Source organism: Gadus morhua, chromosome 19, assembly GCF_902167405.1.
Source record: "Gadus morhua chromosome 19, gadMor3.0, whole genome shotgun sequence".
In the NCBI taxonomy this organism is placed as follows: Eukaryota; Metazoa; Chordata; class Actinopteri; order Gadiformes; family Gadidae; genus Gadus; species Gadus morhua.
The window spans coordinates 4,003,501-4,015,928 of NC_044066.1; the positions used below are offsets into that span (position 1 = coordinate 4,003,501).

Consider the following 12,428-nt stretch of genomic DNA (forward strand, 5'->3'; position numbering starts at 1 on the left):
TGTGTGTGTGTGTGTGTGTGTGTGTGTGTGTGTGTGTGTGTGCGTGTGTGTTTGAGACTAGGTGGGTGAGTGCAAGTATGTGTGTGTGTGAGTGTGTGTGTGTGTGTGTGTGTGTGTGTGTGTGTGTGTGTGTGTGTGTGTGTGTGTCTGTGTGTGTGTGTGTGTGTGTGTGTGTGTGTGTGCGTGTATTTTGGATGTGTGTGGGTTTGTGCGTGCGTTTGTGTGTGTGTGTGTGTGTGTGTGTGTGTGTGTGTGTGTGTGTGTGTGTGTGTGTGTGTGTGTGTGTGTGTGTGTGTGTGTGTGTGTGTGTGTGTGTGTGTGTGTGTGACTAGGCGTGTGTGAAACTAGTTGTGACTATCTATGAGTGTACATTTCGAAGGCACCCACAAATTAACACATCCAGACGTGTTGATTGTAGGTTGAACCAGAAACGTTAACCTCATCAGAAAAATGGTTCAAACTCTGTAGAGACACAGCACCTGTCTCCATGGTAGAGAGACACCCTGTCTCCATGGTAGAGAGAGAGAGAGAGACCCTGTCTCCATGGTAGAGAGACACCCCATCTCCATGGTAGAGAGAGACCCTGTCTCCATGGTAGAGAGAGAGAGAGAGAGACCCTGTCTCCATGGTAGAGAGAGAGAGACACCCCGTCTCCATGGTAGTGAGACCAGTATAATCCTAGAGACACAGAAATGTAAGTATTATTTGTTAATGCAGGTTGTAAGTAATATTAATTACTACAAGTATTATGTACTGTAAGTTAATATTATTATTATTATCAGGTTATTATAGTAATATAATATTATTATTAAAAATTAGGAGAGGAGTTATTACTCCATCCTCAATAATCATTCGTATTAGTAGATAAAGGTATTCAGGAGCAGTTAGGATTTTCCATTTGCCTCCTGATGGGCGTCTATTGGGGAGAGACTTTGTGTTGTGTGACTACACTCACACAACGTGAATTAACTCAAAACTACTGGATCCCTACAGATCACACACAGTGTGTGTGTGTGTGTGTGTGTGTGTGTGTGTGTGTGTGTGTGTGTGTGTGTGTGTGTGTGTGTGTGTGTGTGTGTGTGTGTGTGTGTGTGTGTGTGTGTGTGAGAGAGAGAGAGAGAGAGCGAGAGAGAGCGAGAGAGGAAGTAACAGTGAAAGAGGATAAAGTGGAAAAAGGAGAGGGAGTAAAAAGTGTCATGATGCCCTGTGTGTGCAAAGCATGAATATGACATATATATATATACATGTATATGTCTGTGTTTTTGTGTGTGTGTGTGTGTGTGTGTGTGTGTGTGTGTGTGTGTGTGTGTGTGTGTGTGTGTGTGTGTGTGTGTGTGTGTGTGTGTGTGTGTGTGTGTGTGTGTGTGTGTGTGTGTGTGTTTGTGAGTGAGTGTGTCCAGCCACAGGAAGAGTGGGAGAGAGGAGAGGCGCACCACTTCGTGGTTAACCTCATGACATCACGTGCTGTGATCTAATTGGCTGCCAGCAGAGGCTGGGGGGTTTATAAACCAACCGGCAGGCCCAATTGAAAGCATCACTCAGCAGTCAAAGCAGGAGGATACAGACCTGCTCTCTCTCTCCATCCCCTCTGAACTTAAAAGTCCTGCAGAACTTCAGACCTATTTTGTAGTCAACAGCAAAGACCAGGTAAGACCACAAATGTTTTGGCGGATGTTTTCCATTTCAGTTGTCATCCCTCACAGTGATGATATTGATGAGTCTGTGCTATTTTTTGTCATAAGAATGCGCCTCATGATTAAAAAAACAGAACTTCACAGAGGGGTCAAAAGAGAACTGAACTCTTTTAGCTTAGTACTGTCAACAAAAAAGAAAAGGGGTTAACAGGACCTCATTACAAAACACACACATAAAGAATAATTATAAATAATGTAATCGTATATGAGTTCATATTTATCTTTTAAAAATATACATTAAATGTTTATAGCTGGTCAATAAATCTAGTTTCAATAATGTAGCACATATTGTTAAAATGTACCTCAAGTGCCTGTAATGTTTACATATTTTTTGCGTTTACAGTAACATTGTTATTGCCATTGTTAATTACTATTTATCAATTCATTTTTGAATTGCTACATATTTTGCATAAAGATATATTGAAGGCAGTTTTTACTCTTACACCCTAATTTCCCATCTGGGACCAAAGTAGAAGAGTTATGTGCCGCCACCCAGCACTAAAACTAAATTCAGAACCTTTGTACGGCCGTGGGATCATAGTAAAACGCTGGTCCACTCCTTCTTTTATCCTTCCTAATTAGAGACATCTCGTTACACAGCTTGTGATTCGCCAAGAGTCAACTCTGACACTCACCGCTGATTTTTTGTTGCTCTGGCAACGCCTCAAGAAGTTCAAGTTCTTCTGCTGAACTGTTCATCTGCTATAACGCGCTTTGCTAGGAATGATGGGAGATGGAGTTCATCCACTGATGCATTGTTCATCTGATGGACAACTCTCTGCTAGGAATGATGGGAGATGGAGTTCATCGTAACAAATGTGGGCTGTAATTGGCACAGAGGGATTCCCACAACATTTAATGCAATTTAGATAAAACTTTGAATAAGAAGTAGCAGTAAGTTTAACCAAGAGTTAATGTTCACGTCTATCTTCGTTAGGCCGATTTCTCTATCGTTCATTCAGTTCTCCTCTATCAGATCTTTATAGAGACAAACATGATAATACTATAGGAGTAAACCACTTGTGGAGTAAAGGTCCACGAGGGTATTTTGGTTTAACGGCGACCAGATCTATGATCTGAGATCCGTAACTTCAATATCACTGTTTTTCAACAATCATTTTAGCAGAACAAGAGAAAGAAAGAGGGATCTTTTCATGGTTATGTGACGTCTCCAACCGCGGCTACGCGGTCAGAGTCCCATATGCACGTCTGTTGTGTTTAGGATGGCAGGAGTCTGGAATTAAATAGGAATGTCGGTTCTCATGCCGAGCACCCTAGCTAGCAATTTCCCTTTAAAGTCATACATTTTGTCTGTTCTGGTTAAGTTAAGACATATATCTGTTCGCTGTCTCAGGGGTCACCTTCTATTTGTTTTAAATTGCAAAAGCTAACTCACTTGCGCACACAGACACATGTACACACATGTACACATACACACACATAAACACGCACACACACCCACACACATGGGTGTCTGCCATGCGTTCCTGGCTGTACATTGTGGTTTTCCCATGCTTTTCAGTTTGGATATGGAGAATTACACAGTAGCTGGGTCTTTATTATAGCCATACCTAAACAGCGTGTCTTTAACAGGATGTAGTTACCACGGAATCCTCCATGTTCCAGGATAGCCTGTGTTAAGGGTGGTAAGACAGAATCCCGCCACGGCCAACCGAATATACACGGGCAGTACTCCCATCCTAAAAAAAGAAGCATGTTTCCCTTTTAGCAAACGTCAAAAAGTTATTTTCGTACAGTCGAAATGTTACTTCAAAAATCGTAACAAGTGAAATAAGAATGCAGCTGGAAAGGGTGGTTTAAGGAGTCCATGAATGAAGGAATCCAATACACACACTGACACACACATACACACACACACACACACACACACACACACACACACACACACACAGAGACACACACATAACCCGACACACAAAACTTACCACACACACAGCCTATGCATACCACTCCTCCCCCGCCCCCTCCCACACAAACACTCAACCTGTCACACACCCCAGACACACACACACACACACACACTCACACACACACACACACACACACGCATGAAGGTTGAAGATGACAGAGTGAGTACATTAGAGCAGCACATTACAGTCTGTCATTAAAGACTAAACCACTTCCAGTCTGAGCAGACCAGGAAGTGATGCTGATTAGGTGCTGGTTAGAGACCTGCCATCCTGATTCATCTTGAATAATAGTCTCTCTCTGTCCCTGTGTCTCTCTCTCTTTTTCTCTCTCAGTGACATGATGAAGGCGGCCATTATTTTCACTCTGCTCCTGACCACTGTGCTGTGCAGACCGGTACACACACACACACACACACACACACACACACACACACACACACACACACACACACACACACACACACACACACACACAATCACACATGACTCACACATGACTCACACATGACTCACAATGATATATATGTAGCATGTATATAAAGACATATTACAATAATAATTTGAAAAAACAATGGCATATGTAGTATCAATATGGTTCCATGATGTTACCATAGCAACATGTTGCGTTTTGTTCTGTTTCAGGCCAGGAGAACATTCAGCAGCTCAGAGAGCTCAGAGGAACAGGTGAGATGGAGCAAGAGACAGAGAGAGAGAGAGAGAGAGAGAGAGAGAGAGAGAGAGAGAGAGAGAGAGAGAGAGAGAGAGGGCGAGAGGGAGGGAGAGAGGGAGAGGGAGAGGGAGAGGGAGAGAGAGAGAGAGAGAGAGAGAGAGAGAGAGAGAGAGAGAGAGAGAGAGAGAGAGAGAGAGAGAACTGATGTTTCTTGTATGTGCAGGTTAAACCCGCCCGGGCCAAGGGAAACCGAGCTCCAGTCCAGGTAAAGTTCTAACTAACTAAAGTTTTAACTAAAGAGTTAACTAAACAGTTGTTGTGAGAGCTAACTAAACAGTTGTGGTGAGAGCTAACTAAACAGTTGGTTTGAGAGCTAACTAAAGAGTTGGCGTGAGAGTTAACCAAATAGTTGGTGTGAGAGTTAACTAAACTAAACAGTTGGTGGGTTGTGAGAGCTAACTAAACAGTTGGTGTGAGAGCTAACCAAACAGTTGGTGAGGTGTGAGAGCTAACCAAATAGTTGGTTAGGTGTGAGAGCTAACCAAACAGTTGGTGTGGTGAGAGCTAACTAAAGAGTTGGTGTGGTTGATCTTCCAGAGGATCCGGGCGTCGGACCCTCTCTCTTCAGAAGAAGAGGCGAGTCACCCATCATATCCCACCTTGGTTAGCTGGCAACATGGGACACTAGGGTCTCTTATCCATGTGTCTGTTAATAACAGAGAGAATATTCTAGATTGAGAGGTTGGGCATCTTGTAGGTTTTCTTGCTGTCCTTTACAAGGAGACAGCTGGTTTCACTCAGTAGTGGTGCTCCGTGCCAATAGGGTAATCAACAAAGTAGATGCTGAGGTGTACAAATCATCTCCTGAACATACTTGGGTCTTTATTTAGGTACAGGTTGTCACTGGTTACCTACCCCTTGTTACCACTGGTCAACTTGTCAATGATTTTTTTTGTTTAGGCGGTTGTGGACCTCGTCTCTGCGGTGAAATCTGCCATCACAGACATCCTCTCAGAGTCAACGGCGCTGCCCGACCCCTCCGCCACCCCAGACACCGCGTCTGACCAAAGCCAGGATGACGCTGATGATGAGGAAGATAACAGCGAAGACACAGAGGAGAATGTGAGTAGCAGCAGGCCGCTGACGTCAGGCTGCGTTTGACAGCAGGTGATACCTACTGAGCTTCAGGAAACCCTCCATAATCATTTTCCAGACATTATTTCACTAAATCAAGATGATTTGAAAGTGAAGGAAGCAGGGAAAGAGAACGAGTGTATGGACAACAGCGTCCAACTGTTTGGTTGAGAAAATTATCCCCAGTCCCAGAAACCCATGAGTCACAAGCTTTTCACTACTCAATCTGCATACAAATATTTCTCAATGCTATTGTACATTTGACTGATAAACTCTGATTAAAGCACTTGAGGTCTATAGACCCTCAGGTAAAAGATAAGGTAACCCTATCATATTCTTACCACAAAGCTAGAACCCCCTCCAACAACAGTAGACATTCTCTGTTAAGAGTTTACTCAAGTATGAGAAGTTGATACGCATGAAGCTTCATCAAACATGCCAAAACGTTGTCACTATTGAGTATTCTTTGTCAATCTCAAAGATGTGAATACATGTCTTTCAAGACACAATTAGGTTACACAATGTTGATTGATACAGATACAGACCACTAAAGAACGCCGCATTTGAAGTATTATGAGCAATATGGACTGGTTGTCGGTTGGAACAATGTTTATATCTCTCGGGAAAAATTACAATGAAGCGGAATCTTGGAGATTGCCACTTAAAGGTTGGGTAGGTGATTTGCGAAACGCCAGCAGATTTTGAAAATACACAACTCAAATGGTCCTACCCCCTCTCCTTCAACGCTGACTCTGACTCCACCCATTCCAAGTACCTGGACGCGCAATCATGCACGAGCGCGAACAGAGATGCGCGAGAGCGAGCCAGGCTAGCGTAGGTTTTCGTTTAACAACATGGCACTACATTCAGCTGTAAGTTGCACCCAGTACCGCGGGAAGTAGGGGTGCTGGGGGTGCTGCAACACCCCCTGTCAGAGGCCCTGTTTTATCACAGAAAACGATCATTTCTAAAAACTCCGGCCAAAGTGGAGATTTCTGAAAACGCCGGTTATGTGTTGTCGTGTCAACGGGGAGAAACGGGATTTTAGGTTCTGAAGCGTCACATTATACACCAGGAAATGCTTAACGTCATGTGAGCGCCCGCTGTACCGTATTGGTCCGAATATAAACACAAACCCCATTGTAAGACGACCTATATTTGGAAAAAAGATTTGAAGACCAGATCCGGTTTTTATGAATAAAAAAATTGTATTCATTGAAATAATATACGAAAATAAAAAGGCATCGAATAAAACACTGCAAAGCCACTAAACAGTAGTGCAAATAGGCCGTACTGATGTGTACACCAAAGACTATTCCTGACACTCCTCTGCCCCGCTGTGTTCGCTCTGGCTGTGGTCGCTCCGCACTGTTTCGGCCCGTGGCAAAGCGAGTCATCCTCGCTGCTGTCCAAGGCATTTTGAGACGCAGCATTTATTTAATGCTCATATGACCTAGTGCTGAAAAAAGGTTATGTGAAAAAGTGTGAGGGTAGCGGTGGTGCGCTAAACTTGTTCTGTGAGCAGCTGGATGTGAACGATCGATTTTCAACTGTGCGCGCATGCACTGGTGTAATTGAGCTGCGCTGCTATACATCTTTTTTATCAATGTAACGAGTTGCGAGTCTAGTGCAGGCTGAGTTATTTTTTTCCCAGCACCCCCTGCTGAGAATACGTTCTCGCTGCTATGGTTGCACCAGATGAAATAAACATTAAACGGTCACATAAATCTATTTTTAGAAAATGTATGTTTGTTTCATATAATTGTATTGGAAGTCCTGGTTTTCACTAGGGTTGCCGCGGTGTGGACATTTTCACACCGAGTAATGCACTCGTCTCCACACCGGTATTACCGAGTATAAACGGTATAAACTTTGAAACTAGGTCAACTGCCACACAAGCATCGGTTTTTAGACCCTTCTCGTCCTTCAGTTGCCGCCAACGTTCGAAAGCAGCGCCTAGGATTATTCTTGATTTCAGTTTTTCTCTTTCAGCGTTTTTATTATCAATTACTCTCTGAAAAAGAGTTTTCCTTCTCTTTGCTGGTGGTGGTGGGGATGGTGGCGTCTTGTCTGCCATGGAAATTGTCTTCTACTGCTAGGTCCAATTGTGGATTAACTAGTTCCAGTAGCTACCGCAGGATAACAACAAACAGGAGCTTGCTCTGGGTCACGAGCTCTGGGTCACGAGTACTGCACGAAGGGGTCGCGCGCGGGGCGCGGGGGAGGGGGAGTGCAGTACGACCGTTTGATTGACGTACTTACTGTCCAATGCAACTCGGTGGCAATGGAAATGATTGGCTGGAGTTTTTTGAGCCGTGCCCGTTCCACAGATGATTGACTTGTTTAATTTTCATGTCAGTACTTCTAACTCAGTGGCTGTAAGCGGGTTAAGATAAGGATTTCAAGTAATTTTGCAAAAATGGCCAAAAAAGCGAATCACCTACCCAACCTTTAAGGATAAAGATGTGCTAATGTGCTGATCAAGTCCGGCTGGGAAGAAAAATTACGCATACTTGAATTCCCCTGAAGACACATTGGATAAAAGCATCTGATAAATGACTGAACGGTAAATCGTACAGCATATGGATTATGGATCTACAAAGAGGAAAAGTACTATGCAATCCTCCTAGACCTTTCCCTCTGCCGCCCGCAGGAATCCGATGAGGACGAGTCCGGCGAGCCCTCCACCCCATCGCCCGTTACCGGGACAACGGTGATGGCGGTCGGGACAGAGGAGCCCACGGCGGACACCACGGTGGAGCCCATCACCCCCACCGTGGTCACCGACCAGGGCCGCGGGGACAGCCTGCTGCGCTTCCCCAGCGAATACAAGAGCAACCTGTACGGGGAGGACAAGTCCTACCACAAGGGCCTCTCGCCCTACAAGTCCTACGAGGTGCTGGATGGGGCGAAGAGGATGGCCTACGACATGACCAATGGGAACGAGGTGGAGAAGGGCCTGAAGGTCTACAAGGTAAGCCTTCCTCTCTCACCACTGATTTGTTTGCCCATTTTCCAAAATGTAAAAGGATGGATCCAAAAATGTATTTATCAATTGTTCTTTCCTTCACTCCTCCAGTCGACTAGTAGATCCAGTCGCAATAAGACCAATAGATCTATAGGAAATAGATCAGTGGATCCACACGACTCCGAGACATGGCCTAATCCTGCCTGACATTACTGACATGTCCCCAATAATCAATTATCAATACACTACCCTTTTCCGATCATTATTTTTAAATCAAATTGATCTAACTATAACCCTGCTTCTCCTCCGTCTCCTCCTCCTCCTGCTGCTCTCCAGGCGCTGCAGGTGCATGCTGACCTCCTGGAGGAGGACACCAGTACTCCGGAGGTGGAGAGCCAGGGTCTGGACACCTCCTCCCCAGACCAAGAGGCCAGTCCCAAGCAGGCCCTTCTCCCCAACCTCCAGGAGCAGGAGGTTAGCTTCAGCCCCAGCGACGCCGCCCCCACCGACAGCTCCAGTGCCACCGACGAGGAGGCCGAGGAGAGCACCGCCAGCCCTAGCGATAGTGCCAGCGCTAGCGACGAGTCGGAGGACAGCGAGGACGCCACAGCCACACCCGGCGCTGCCGATAGCCAATCGGATGAGTCTGACAGCGTTGAGGGCGACTCAGATGAAGAGGGGGCGTTGGTGCCTGTCAACACCACTGACATGCCAATGTTGGCCAAATGAAGCCCCGCCCCTCCGGCTGAGGAGAGGTGGACAGTGACACCAGTGTGGTAGCACAGTTCATGGCTGCCCAGTTCACAGTGTTGCTCAACACCGCCCCCTATCTGCTGGCTTCTGCTGCCGCACCATGCAGGGACTCTAGCCCTCCATCTTATATTATTCCACTCAGCCAGGTCAAAGCGTTGTATTACCGTAGGGCAGTCACTATTCCCTGGGATGGGCAAGACATGGATTTAGACAGTAAAGACTATGGCCTTGGACAGGAAAATTACACCCTGGCCTTACACTCTAGCACTTCCAGGTCAAAGGTTAAAAGTTAAATCAACACAAACGGTTGGATTCTGATATCTACAGTGTAAAACAGTATTTATTCATGTATCATTATGTAAACTATGGCATAGTTAAAGTTTAGGAAATCTCAGTAATAGCTAATGAGTGCACAGCCGTGTGTGGCAGTTGCTGAATTAACCTTAGACCCTCATATTGGAGTGGCCTAGCCTAGCATGCTCTCTGGACCAAGATAGCACATGCACACTCTTGTTCTCACATTAAACACAAGACCCAACACACAGCAGGTTGTCAAAGGCATGCATCCTGGCTCAGTGCTATGGTCATGGTAATGCATCAGCTTGTACCATTTCACAAGGGTTAGGGTTATCAATTGAACGGTTTTCGATTCATGAGAAAAAAAGTTTTAACGTTTGGGAAAAAAGACATGTAAACACATATTACCTTCAGGGGTATACAGAAAGACTGTCTGACAAACAGACAGACACAAGGGCTGACATACAGGCTGACACAGACAGACATGCAATAAAATAAATATTATTTTCCTTCTCCAATTTGTAGTTGTTTTTAATCACAACCCTGTCTGTAGGCCTATATATTAGTATGATATCATACCAGTGGTTTACGTAACATTCGGTCTATAGTAGGATATTATAAGCCTTCTAAATAAATATTATATTTAATATATATATAAATATCTTACTAAATAATAAATGTTATAGTAAGATATTTCAAAGGTCAAAGGTTTTTTATTCACCATTTGTGAAGAAACCAGACAGTCTCAACACATAGGAATTCTTGTTCAGGGCTTCCCAAGTCAAGTTCATAGCATTAATACAAAGAGAGAGAGAGAGAGATCGAGAGAGAGCAGCACAATAAATAGTAATAATAAAAAATGCAAAAAAAATTAAGGATTTAGATAAGGACAAATTGCACATTATGCATAGCATTGCAGAGAGCACCACAACAAACCCATTTTCTGAGTGCAACACAAACAAATATCAATAAAAAGTCACATCTATGGTATGATACTGGTTTAATACCTATGTAGCTCACAACTATGGCCCCTTCTCCGATCAATGTATTACACACATACTGACTGACGTAATGGGGTATCTTGAAGTCGTGTGTTCCACCCCACAAGTTTCTCTGGTCTCCAAACTATGTTGAATCATGAAAACACAAGCAAGAAGTGACGCTTCAAAAAAAGGATGTTGGCAAGAAGCTAGTGATCCAAGTTCCAAGGAGAAAAATTATTGAACATATATATATATATCGATGTATTACACACATACCGTCTGACGTAATGGGGTCTCTTGAAGTCGTGTGTTCCACCACACGATATTTTTGACACCTATATTTTTATATATATGTATATATATATATATATGTAGGTCATAAAATATCATGTGGTGCTACTAAAATATCGTTTGGTACAAACTTGGTATAAGGGAAGGGCCCTCAATTCTGGGGAGACTTGAATATTTTCAACATATAAATGGAGGCAGCTATTATCTTTTCAATGACATTAACACAGAAATGGCTTTATCAACCAAATATTTTGGCTGATGAAAGCCTTTATTTTCATTTATAGATTAGTACAAAAGTTATAAAAAATCTCATCATATAAAAAATCATAAATGTTTGTCTAACAAACCGATAATTCTGGGTCAAGGGACCAATCCAGAATTGAATTTCCAGTATTGACAGTGATCACTTCAGTAGTTATTTGCAAAAACAAGCTGCAAAGTAATTATATGGGGGCAAGTGCCCGTCAATGTACGCTCTATTATGGCGCGTTTCCAACAGAGGATGCGGGTCGATTTCAATTCGCAAAGGGTCAGTACGGATCGCGTTTCCAACACCAAAAGTGGGCGTGACCCGGACTGAGACGTATTGAGCCGTACTCGTTTTGCAGTACTCCTCCGTTGGGGTACTGATACGCCTGAAGGGGTGCAGGCAAGTTCGAGCTACACATGCTGTCCGTTGATTGGTCGACATATTCGCACTTCCGTGCGACAGGGGGCAAATAACAAACAAACACATTACGCACCGACCCGCACCCCCCGGTGGAAATGCGCCATTAAAGTGCTTGTGTTTGCCACAGACAGGCTCAGGCTTATATTCTAACAATATGTTAAGGAATCCGATAACAATGTAAATTGCCACACTTCCCCTAGGTGAATTTTACTGGTCACCTCCAAACAAAGAAGTCATGGTGGTGATGTTGAACCCTAACCCTAAGAATTTTGAAGGTAATAATACATGACGATGGTGCTCCATATGCCAAGCAGGAGATCTCTCCCTGAGTGTTTGTGGTGATGGCTGGTTCAACCAGTGAACGATGATTACTCCAGTTGCAACAGGGGTGAAGCCTGACCCAGCCACAGAGTCCAGCAGGAGGCTTCTAGACCTCTAGCAGGAGGCTCCTAGACCTCTAGCAGGAGTCTTCTAGACCTCTAGCAAGAGGCTCCTAGACATCTAGCAGTAGCCAGGACATCATTACTGTGGTGGCCAGCTCGGGCCAGTCTTATATTTGGGGTGGCACTTGATAGTCAACCGGAGAGAGGGGGGGGGGAGGTTCTCCTCTAACATGGCTGCCCAGATCATCTTGAAAAGGGTCTTTGAGGTGAGGTCTGGCGACATGAGCTCTTCCTGTATGACGTCCAGAGCCCTCCACTCACTGTACTGTTATGGCAATTTCTGTATCAGATATTGCGTCTAAGCAGATGAGATATTTAGATGCAAAAAGCACACAATACTGTTGACAATTAGTGGTTATATATATTTGTAATAAAAGTACGAACAAAGATACATCACAACATGCATCAACAAACAACATAACAGGCATACATTACAATAATCTGAGGCCTCAGATGGGAGCTCCTCTTTGCGTGTTACTTCATTCTCTGAAGGTACGCTCAGACAAGTCCCCTGAGTGTTTGAAGTCAATGAGTTCTTATTCACTTCGACCAGATGGTTATCTTTACAACTGAAGCTCCCCTGGATGCCATTGG

The 12,428-nt window shown here is 44.2% G+C and overlaps 1 protein-coding gene across 1 annotated transcript; it reads left to right on the forward strand.

Moving 5' to 3' along the window:
- Positions 1–1,538: 1,538 nt before the first annotated feature.
- On the forward strand, positions 1,539–9,965 carry spp1 (secreted phosphoprotein 1). The gene is made up of 7 exons (XM_030342378.1): positions 1,539–1,647; positions 3,959–4,019; positions 4,268–4,309; positions 4,519–4,560; positions 5,256–5,417; positions 8,083–8,403; positions 8,734–9,965. Exons 2-7 carry the CDS (start codon positions 3,963–3,965, stop codon positions 9,124–9,126), a joined length of 1,017 nt encoding a protein of 338 aa, XP_030198238.1. The 5' UTR covers positions 1,539–1,647; positions 3,959–3,962; the 3' UTR covers positions 9,127–9,965.
- The last annotated feature ends 2,463 nt before the right edge of the window (positions 9,966–12,428 follow it).

Excerpts from the sequence above, each read along its gene's own strand:
- spp1 (XM_030342378.1), top strand. The coding sequence starts at position 3,963 with ATGATGAAGGCGGCCATTATTTTCACTCTGCTCCTGACCACTGTGCTG. Across the intron at positions 4,020-4,267 it reads CCACTGTGCTGTGCAGACCG|GCCAGGAGAACATTCAGCAG; the intron begins GTACACACACAC and ends GTTCTGTTTCAG. Across the intron at positions 8,404-8,733 it reads AGGGCCTGAAGGTCTACAAG|GCGCTGCAGGTGCATGCTGA; the intron begins GTAAGCCTTCCT and ends GCTGCTCTCCAG.